Raw genomic sequence first — 11,018 nt, 5'->3', positions numbered from 1 at the left:
TTGGCTTGCACAAACCATAAAAAAGAACGAAAGATAAATAAAAAGCAGCCAGCCGGATCCCACCTGTCTTAATTCACAGATCCGTCGTTGAATGGAGGTGTGTTACATGGAAGAGAGAAAGTTGAAATCAGATCGCTTTTCAGCAGAGCACCAGGGGGATAGATACACGGCTGAGGCTCAAAGCAGAACGGGTGACCTGGGATATTGTGTTTCAGGCTTCAGTGTTCAGTCAGGGGGGTATAAAAGGGCAGCACAGCGCTTACTCTGATTGAACCAATTGCTCTGTGTAACTATCTCTCAGGTCTGCCATTCCCCCCGGGCAAAAAAAAAAACACACCAGCTCAGCACTGAGAACATACAACAAGCCAGAGAGGTGTGCAGAGGGAGAGGCCGATACACTGCAAGGGAAGTGTATTAAGACCCTTTATTGATTTATTGGCTGCATTGATTGTCGAAGTTGTTAAATAGTTCAAAGACATGGCAAAAAGATTGGGTTGAGGGGGAATTCGAAAACCATGTGAATCCGAAGGCAATGTTGAATGGACAGTGACACCCTATTATTTGTCTTATCAAACAAGCTAGATTCGTGTAAACCACATTTCTGTTTTTTTTTTTTTTTTTTACTAATAAATTATGCTGCTGGAGTAAGTAAACTTGCAAAGTGAATTAAGTTCATTATAGCCTGGATGTTTGTAATCAATTGAAAATAAATTCTAAATGTGAGGCCAATGAGATTTACTTATCTCAGTTTTTGTATCCTGAGGGTTTACTTTGAATGTCACAGCACAAATGTAATTCATGTTTTCTTAAAATTATCCAAATGGCTGTTTCATTTAATCACTGCTTGCTATTCAAGTAACACTCTTTTTTTTTTTTCTTTATTCTTTTTTTAGCTGAGACTTGGAGTCGTGTGGTTTAATAAGTATAGCATACCACAGAGTTAAATTGCTAAATAAGTATCCAGTGAAATTAAAGAGTAGTCTTCGGCATGAACAGGTCATGCAACAGTGCTTTGCATAATATTTAAATGTATGACAACACCATCGGAGATGAGGGCAATTGAGCAACATATCTTTGGGTTATGAATGACTAAGAATTACACATTGCCAGATTTATACTGAATGACTTTTGTCTCTCCCAATCAAGTGCTCAATATATTGTAGACATAACAAAATCCACTATATTGTCAGTACATTTGTGAGAAAAACATGGCTTTAAAAAAAAAACAAAAAAAACTGAATCAAGATAAATGCAGCGATCCCAGAAATATAATTTCCATACAGAGTTTTTTTTTTTTTTACATGAACCTGAAATGTATCCATCAGGTAAGTTGAACATTGAAAAATCTTACTTCCTTGATGATTTTCACAGGAATCTATTTTAATGTCCATTTGTCTATAATGACAGGACTTTGTTACAGCAGATGTTTGGTAACTCCCTGCTGCTCCTCCGCAAGCATTGGTGCTACACTCATTATCATGTTGCTGTTTCACTATGCCAGCGGCTGCGAAAAAAAAAAAAAAAAAAAAAAAAAAAACAGAAATGGGGCATATGTGCAACACTGGATTTTTTTCTGAAATAAGCAGCGAGTGTGATAATGACGGTTTTAGTGGCTGTGATCAACTCACATGAGAGATGGCATGAAGTTGTGATTAATGACACACATTAACACAGTGTCAGAAATTATATAAAAATACTAGATTCAGGAACTCTTTGAAATCAACGAAGGTATTTTCCTGCTAAATCATTCACATATCACTGTGACCTGGCATCCATTGAATCCACACTCATACAATGAAAATAATTCTGCAATTATGATATAATAATGTTATACATACTGTATATAACCTTGTATACCATGATACTGAATGATTACCATTTTTATAGACCATGGTACTTAAACGAATACAACTGCATTAGCAAGGTAAATTTCTAAAAGTTCTAATTTCTTACCGTGTACACTATACCGTTCAAAAGATTTGGGTTAGTAAGATGTTTCTTTTAAGAAATTAATATTTTTATTCAGCAAGGACACATTAAATTGATCAAATATAACAGTAAAGAGATTTTAAATGTTACAAAAGATTTGATAAATGCTGTTCACCGTTTCCCCCAAAAATTGAAGCAGCACAACTGCTTTCAACATTGATAATAATTATAAATGTTTCTTGAGCAGAAAATCAGCATATTGGAATGATTTCTGAAGGATCATGTGACACTGAAGACTGGGTTAATTCAGTTTGGACATCACAGAAGTAAATTTCATTTTACAATCATATTCATTCAAAAATGTTTTAAAATATTACTGTTTTTACTGTATTTTTTTATCAAATAAATGCAGCCTTGCTGAGAATAATACACTTCTTCCAAAAAACAATACAAAATCTTACCGATCCTAAACTTTTGAATGTCAGTGAGCAATTAATCAAATTGAGGAAATACTGTGTGTAGTGCATTTTTTTCAAGCTAATTTATTAAATACACAGAGTGGTCCAAAAGCATGATATCTAATAAAAAAAAAAAAAAAAAAAAAAATTGGAAATCGAGAGTTTTAAGATTTAAAAATGAAAAATATATGCAGTAAAATTGTCATTCCGATATTGCATAATATAAAATGTAATATATGATGTAACTGAAAATAATATGCTCATGCTTTTGGACCAAACTGTCCAAAATAAATTGTATGCATAACACTGGGCAGAAATAGCTGAAACATTCTCATTTGAGAGGATTGCTGTATTGATAAGATCTGCATTTGATTGTAGTTTTTAGTTTTCAGAATCCACAAAGATCCTCGGTCATCAGAGTCAATTGTAATGCAACTCACTGCTGGTGTGCGAGAGAGAGAGAAAGAGAGAGAGCGAGATTAAAAAATAAAACCCTCAGTGTGATGGTGGGTAAGGACACTTAACTCATCGCATGCATCATCATAGAACACATGATTCGTATAGCAACTTTTTCGGAACAAAAATGAATAAAATCCTCTTCTCTTGACAAATATAAATATATTTATGTTAGGGATAATATCTACAGTAACATTTGCCATCATAAACACCAATGGTTTTGGGGGTTGACAGAGCAGATTAGCACTCTTGCTATGGGTACACACACTTTCGCAAAGACAGCAACGATGAGGGATGGGGAGGGTTCGGCTATGAGAAGGCTGGTGGTGCGGAGAGCAGCAGGGGTTTAGTCCCGAAAGCCAGGCGAATTGCCATCCTCCTCCAGTTCCCACTGAAAGTTTTGCCCTGTCATTTGGTAGAACATCATGTTAAAGGGCTTGTAGAATTTATGCAGTCTGCGAATGACATCGGGCTCTATTTTGGGGTGAGTTCTGCCCTTGGACTTGCCAAGGCACCGAGGGGTACTGCTATCCTCTGGCTTCTTCAAGCATGGGAATCCCTTGGTTTTATTAAAATAGAAATGTTTGTCGGTAACAATGCGCTTGAGTCCCAGGAAATCCTGCACCTTTGCCATCTCGCCGGCCGGATCAACGATAAGCCGCTCTCCGCTGACAAAGTGCATCTGCGAGAGGGGGAAATACTGCATCCAGCTCTCCAGGTGAAGTGCATAGATCCCTATTCGCAACGCGCTCCACGACGCGTCGATCAGGCCCAGCGTTCGGTTCTTGAACGCCAGCACTTCGAAGGTAGGGATCTCCGGCCTCTTGGAGAGCGTCTGAGTATAGTCCGAAATGGCTCTGGTCACTGGATTGCGGACGACTATGATTAGTTTAATGTCTCTCGCCATCGAGTGGATCCGCTTCGGCGCGCTGTTTGTCACAAAATAGCTGGGCGTCTTCTCCATTGTGATCTGTCCCTCCAGAGTAGACGGCATCAGCTCCCTGCAAACACCAGAAGCGAGGCGAGTAAATTAGTGTGAAGCAGTAATTCGCACCATCTTTATCATTATACGCAATACCCAAGGACACAGTATGTGCAAAAATTGATTCAGCTAGTAAGTGGTAAATTATTTGAAATCACACATGAAGATAACTGGTATTATCACTAGACATAATATTGCAAGTAGAAACGTACAGCTAATTACGGCCATGGAGTAACATACAAGAGATAAAAGACCGAAGATGAAACGCGTACGTGTATGAGCGTGTTCGTTGTTTAATTGACTCCATCTGTGTTACTCCTGGCGCTGTTTTGGAACTTTAATAACAAGCGCACTGCATATCATTAATACTGCTGAGCCTGGGGTATTGTTTTATCATACATTTATTCAGTGTTACACTCTATCCCAGCAGGCACAAATGCTTTTTACAATATTTTTTTAGTTTTTTTTGTTTATGTTTCATTGTGGTCGCAGTTAGATAATGTTGCATTATAACATTCTAAAAATCACACAGAAAAAAGTTAATTTGAACAAAAAACTATTTTGAAATCTTACAATTTTGTAAATAAGAGACATGTTTTCTTTAACCTCAAAATGTCAACAGAATGCATGCACACACACGCACACATATTGCCTATATTGACACAGTTAATTGTTTTTAAAACATAATCTTAAAAAAATGTTTTAGAACAAAAAAAAAAAAGACAAATTAAAAAATGGCTTAGTTCAAATGAAAATCTCTGTCAGAAAACCTCAGTACAGTTTTGAAATAACATGACATTAATGTCATAACATTTAGATGCAAATTACTTACCTGTATAATGGGAAATTTATTTTGTTACACTTTTTTTCGATAGTCCACTTAACTTTGCAACTACAGTACATGTCAGCTCTCATTTGAGTATTAGTAGACTGTTAGGTTAGGGTTAGGTGTTTGGGTTCAGGTTAGGAGAATAAGTTATTTATAGTCAGAATGTCTGTTGTGGAGCATCAAAATAAATTGTTAACATGTAGTTGTGAAGTTACTTATATTTAGTAGAATGTCTAAAGTGTTACCGGTTATTTTAAAAAATGCTTTATGATTTTTATTTGGAAATAAATGAATCATATGGTCTTTCATGTAATTTGTATTCAAAATGTCATTTCTAAATATTATTGAAGAAATGTAAAAACAAATTTGACACTGGAATATAACTAATACTGTATTTTGTTGCTGGTAAACACTTTCATTTGTAAGATTTGAAGACATTTGATGATATATGTAGTACCAGGCAGGACATTGTAATGAAATGTTGATAACATAATGATTTTAGTTTCCTGAAAGGTTGCAAAGGAACCATTACAAAAATAGAAGTTTATTCAAGTGTGCTATTATTTATTTTAAACTAAAAATAAGAAAGCATACTTCCAGTCTGCTTTTCATGTTCAGGCTCAGAATACTTGAAATGACTCTTAAATATACTTGACTTATACTGACAGAAAGCGTAAGTATATTTAGCCTATACTTGTACTCAATCTTTGGACCTAGATACACTTAAAAGTATAATTAAGTATTCTAAGTATACTTGGCTTGTAGTTGTGTAATTTAATTTAGTTAAATTTAGTAGCCTATCTTGTTTGAAAATATTGATTTATAAAGAAAACGTACAAGTATACTTACAGTATAAAACTACTAAGCTAGTAGTTTACTGAGAGTAAACTTCAAAGTATTTTAATTAACTAGAAAGTGTCCTACAAGTATTTAACTAGTATAGTTGCAGTAAAAAAAAAAAAAAAAATAGTTGTGTACTCAAAGTTTACTACTGTTACACTTAAAGTATACTTAAAGTTGGCCAATGTAGTCCCAAGCAGTATTGAAATACACTTACAAGTATACTTGTACATTGATATTGGTATACTTATTACATTAAGTATTTTTAAAAATAGACTTGAACTTTATAGTCGAGTCCCAAAATAGATAAATAGCCCTGGATAAGATGCAGTAGGCATTTTTGAGGAAAAGTACTTCAAGTGTTGTTTCTATATGATTTTTAGGTGCTGAATCCATTTCTGCCGTATAACAAGTTGTAAACATCACTGTTTTGGCATAAACAATAAAAACAAAATGGCTGCCAAAAAAAGAAAAAAAAAGAAAAACGTTTTAATGCATTTATTGCAGTTTAAACATTAAACATTATAACTAAACTATGCATTCTCAGAATATTTAAACATGTAAACAATGAAAAAACAACATTAACATGAAAGGGACAGTTTTTAATGGCTGCTGGAATTATGCCAAGGTACACTGGGAAGCATATATCAGTGGAAATATGCAATTATTCCCAGCCCGAAGGGGGGAACTTGGAATACACATGACCCCCAGGGGGCTGCATATTGAGAATCACTGGGGTGTCCAGCCGCAGGTGGAATATTTCAAACCCAGGGGTGGCAAGGTGGCTTGCCGAGGGAAAGACACATGCTCAGAGAGGCTTACAGTGGACTACACATGTGGGGGTCGCCCAGAGGCCGTGTTAGGTGTCGCCCAGCCTGCAGCTCTACAGATGTCTGTTAGCGAGGCGCCATGCGCTAGAGCCCAAGAGGATGCCACACTCCGGGTAGAGTGGGCCGTCACACCAAGGGGGCATGGTCGACCTTGCTGCTGGTAAGCCAAAGCAATGGCGTCCACTATCCAGTGAGACAACCTTTGCTTGGAGAGAGCCTTTCCCTTCAGCTTCCCACCATGACAGACAAAGAGCTGGTCTGAAGTCCTGAAACACTGCGTTCTGTCTACGTAAGCATGGAGGGTGCGTACTGGACAGAGCAGTGCCAAGGCTGGGTCTGCCTCCTCCGAGGGCAGCGCTTGCAGGTTCACTACCTGGTCTCGAAAGGGTGTGGTGGGAACCTTGGGCACATATCCAGGCCGGGGTCTCAGGATCACGTAAGAGTTTGCCGGTCCAAATTCCAGGCACGCTTCGTCAACCAAAAATGCCTGCAGGTCCCCTACCCTCTTGATGGAGGCCAATGCAACCAGGAGCACTGTCTTCATTGACAGGAACTTAAGCTCCACTGATTGCAGAGGCTCAAAGGGAGCACTCTGCAGAGCAGTTAAAACCACTGAGAGGTCCCAAGAGGGAACGAGAGGAGGGCGAGGAGGATTCAGTCTCCTCGCTCCTCTCAGGAAACTGATGATCAGGTCGTGCTTTCCAGTGGACTTACCATCAACTGCATCATGATGTGTGGCAATGGCGGCACCATACACTTTCAGGGTGGAGGGAGACAGCCTTCGCTCCAACCCTTCTTGCAGGAAGGAAAGCACGACACTGATCGGGCCTTTCGTGGGTTCTTGAAGTTTAGAAGAACACCAGTGGACGACGAGGTTCCACTTCAACGCATAGGCATGTCTCGTGGATGATGCTCTAGCGGAAGTGATGGTAGCCACCACCGCTGGTGGTAGGGTACTCAAACCTGCCTCGTCCCGTCCAGGAACCACACATGGAGATTTCAAAGATCGGGACGAGGGTGCCATAGGGTGCCCCGTCCCTGAGAAAGCAGGTTATTTCTCAGAGGAATTGGCCAGGGAGGTGCTGTCGCGAGGAGTACTAGTTCTTGGAACCAGGTGTGGTTGTGCCAATACGGGGCAACTAAAATTACCTGCTCCTCGTCCTCCCTGAAGTCTGCGCAAGAAGGCTCACTGGGGGAAACGCATACTTGCAGAGGCCCCGCGGCCAGCTGTGCGCCAGTGCATCCGTGCCGAGCGTGCCCTCGGTCAGAGAATAAAACAGGTCGCAGTGGGACGAGTCGTGGGAGGCAAACAGATCTACCTGTGCGTCCCCGAACTGATCCCAAATCAGCTGAACCGACTGGGGATGGAGTCTCCAATCTCCAGCGAGAGGCCGAAACCGAGACAGATCAGCTGCACGGTTCAGGTCTCCCAGGATATAAATGGCTCGAAGCGACCTCAGATGCTTCTGACTCCATATGAGGAGGTGGCGGGCGAGTTGCGACATACGACGGGAGCGCAGACCACCTTGTCGGTTAATGTACGCTACTGTGGCGGTATTGTCTGATCGGACTAATACGTGCTGACCCCTGAGCAACGCACAGAAGCGGTGCAGGGCGAGACGTACAGCCTGCAACTCGAGGCAACTGACATGCCAAAGGCGCTGGGGTCCTGTCCAGGAGCCCGCAGCAGCATGTCCATTGCACATGGCGCCCCAGCCCATTGTGGAGGCATCTGTTGATATAACAACATGCCAGGAAACTCGTTCTATGGGCACTCCAGCCCATAGAAAACTGAGGTTCGTCCACGGGGTGAAGGTCTGATGGCAGGTCGAAGTCACTGGGACTCGGAGCGTGCCGTGTTGCCATGCCCACCTCGGGACTTGATCGCGAAGCGGTCTCATATGAAGCAAACCGAGCGACGTTACTGCGGCTGCGGATGCCATATGCCCCAGGAGCCTCTGAAATAGTTTCAGTGGAACCGCACTCTTGCCCTCGAACTGACGAAGGCAAGTTAGCAGTGACTGCGCGCGCAGCGCTCGCTCGTAAGCTGCGCGCACATGGCGACCGAGTCGATTTCCATACCGAGAAAAGAGATCCTCTGCACGGAGCAGAGTTTGCTCTTCTCCCAGTTAACCCGAAGGCCCAGACAAGCTAGGTGCCGGAGCACTAGGTCCCTGTGTTCGCAAACCTTGTCTCGAGAGTGAGCTAGGATCAGCCAGTCGTCGAGAGGAACAAGGGCTGCCTCGACAACCTTCGTGAAGACGCGAGGAGACAGGGCTAGCCCGAAAGGGAGAACCGCGTACTGGTATGCCTGCCCCTCGAATTATATATATATATATATATATATATATATATATATATATATATATATATATATATACTGGTATGCCTCATTTGCATATGTAAACATGACATTTCAGAAAACTTGTAATACAAAAAATGTCTGTCTCGATGTAAGTGAAAAACTGGAAAGGTTTTATGGTGATATCTATAACTTAAAATTTTTACCCTATCCACCTGTAGTGTTTCGGCTGTGAATAATGCACCTTTTGTTTCAATAACAATTACAAGAAAATGGGACCCTTATTTCAATGTTATACGGTGGATCCTTATTCAGGAGACATTGAACTTTCTAAAAATGTGGTATAACAACTTTTCCTCAAAAATGCCTACAGGGTTACACAATCTTGAAGATTCGGACCTGACTACAGCTGCAGTCCGTAGTTTTTTCCTCTTTGTCGCCATCTCTGTTCGAAATCTCCAATTGCAGTTATTCGCGGAATTATCAACTTTACATGCGTTGTGCCTCGGCATGGCAGAGCGTGGATGAATCCAATGTTTTGAGGAGAATGTGCGGCTGTCAATCACCGCGCCGGTGTGGAATACTGTCAGTCGGAATCACAGATTCTACTTTTTGGAAGTATGACCAACATAAGAATTTTCACCGGAAAATGTAATCTGAACAAGTAACATCCACTTTTGTTCTGACCAACTAAGGGGAAAAAGCATTGCAGTAAATCACGCTCATTAAATCTAACGATCGCTTATCATTTCACGTCAAACCGTGCAAATTATACTTTGTTCTCAAATTGTTAAAGTTAACAACAAGAATTTCCCGCGGAAATCCACCAGTACCACTGGAATTAAAAACATTATTACAAGCTCTCCGTTTTGAATCGAGCTAAGGCAAGCAGATAGTTTTGAACACTGGCTGGTTATGTACTTGCTCAAAAATGTATTTAGGATAATTTTAACCCAAAAAAGTTACGGACTGCAGCTTTACTTAAGTATACTTAATGAATAAACGGATATATTTATTTTTTTGTAAGGGAAATGTGCTAACAACAACATAAAATGTTGTTGCAACATTGTTAAAATGTGTATTTAATACATTTTAAACCTATGCATCTGTCGTAGTAAGTTCATAAAGTAAAAACATTATCAACATCTTCACTGCTTAAAAAAAGGCATCCAATGACCTTTCTCCTCTTCTTGCTCTGATTAAATGTTCAAATGCCTCACTGGAAAGAAAACATTAATTACGACACTTTCTATCAGAAGAGACGTTTGTGCTTTGAGTGATTACAGTCAGCTGTTTGTCACCGTGTGAAGTATTGTGTTCAACTTTTTATCATCAAGATCAAACTGGGAGATGAATCAGTGCAGTAGGAAAGAGTCATTCATAAGTGAAGGAAATTAAATAAATATTTATCTCTCTTTTGAGTTTATATTGCAATGTGATACGTGCCTCAAGAGTGCAAAACAAATGAATATTTAGCAAGCTCTCTGCTCTATGATCTATTCATAATGATCCCTCATTAAATCTCACAACAAGAATTTGACCTAAATGTATGACTACATAATTAATTTGCCTTCAGTTCTACGTAATTGAGACAATATGAGGCTCATCATTACATTCAGAACCCCCCCCCCCCCCGAAAAAAAAATCATATTCATAATATCATATTCATATCAAATTCTATGTATACTGACTAAAAGAAGATGATTTTATTCAATAGCCTAGTAAAAAATAAATACATATTTCATAGAATGACTGCTAACAGAATACAATAACATATTATAATGTAAAGGCAATGTTGGAGAAGCTATTATAAAACTGTAGCTTGTCAACGACAGCCTTGATAAAGTAAGCCTAACTTCTACAAGCTTACTTCATTGAAGCTTTTTAAGGACAAGCTATTAATACAATTTAACTATCAGAAAATATAACAATTTAATTAGATAATGTATCATTTAACAGTATTTCACTGGTTTAAAAAATAATGAGGGTTTTTGAATCGAGATTAGGGTGATAGCATTAAACTTCAACAGACATTTACACAAAAAAGTACAATATTTGTTAAATAATATTTTTCCATATAAAAGACAGAGACTTGAACAAAAATAAATGAATGCAAAAGTACAACATAATAGAAAAAGTAGCTTGTTTTAGGAAATGTTCTATTATTTTGACACTGTAACGTTGGTAGTGTCACTTCCTTAAACCGCGGGATCAATGTTACCAGCTTTGGGGAAAGATAAGTGGTAAAAAAAAAAAAAAAATGCAAAAGCTTTTGAAGAGAGACAGAAGAAATGTGTGGTTTTAAATACACACAGTTGGTGGTAATATAATCATGTCTGTGGCTGTATAAACCCAACCACCAAAAGCCAAATATAAACTTTTGTCGAATGAT

General features: G+C 39.3%; 1 protein-coding gene across 1 annotated transcript in view; it reads right to left on the bottom strand.

The window, feature by feature from the left end:
* Positions 1-2,301: 2,301 nt before the first annotated feature.
* Positions 2,302-11,018, bottom strand: part of hs3st4 (heparan sulfate (glucosamine) 3-O-sulfotransferase 4) — a 123,073-nt gene continuing 114,356 nt past the window's right edge. Inside the window, exon 2 of the mRNA XM_084424538.1 lies at positions 2,302-3,844. Within this exon, the coding sequence (XP_084280664.1) occupies positions 3,190-3,844 (655 nt within the window). The 3' untranslated portion in view covers positions 2,302-3,189. The remainder of the gene's footprint in view (positions 3,845-11,018) is intronic.

Source organism: Rutilus rutilus, assembly GCF_951802725.1.
Source record: "Rutilus rutilus genome assembly, chromosome: 1".
Classification (NCBI taxonomy): Eukaryota; Metazoa; Chordata; class Actinopteri; order Cypriniformes; family Leuciscidae; genus Rutilus; species Rutilus rutilus.
Note: the sequence above shows the minus strand (reverse complement) of the source record. Positions and strands in the feature narration are given on the sequence as shown.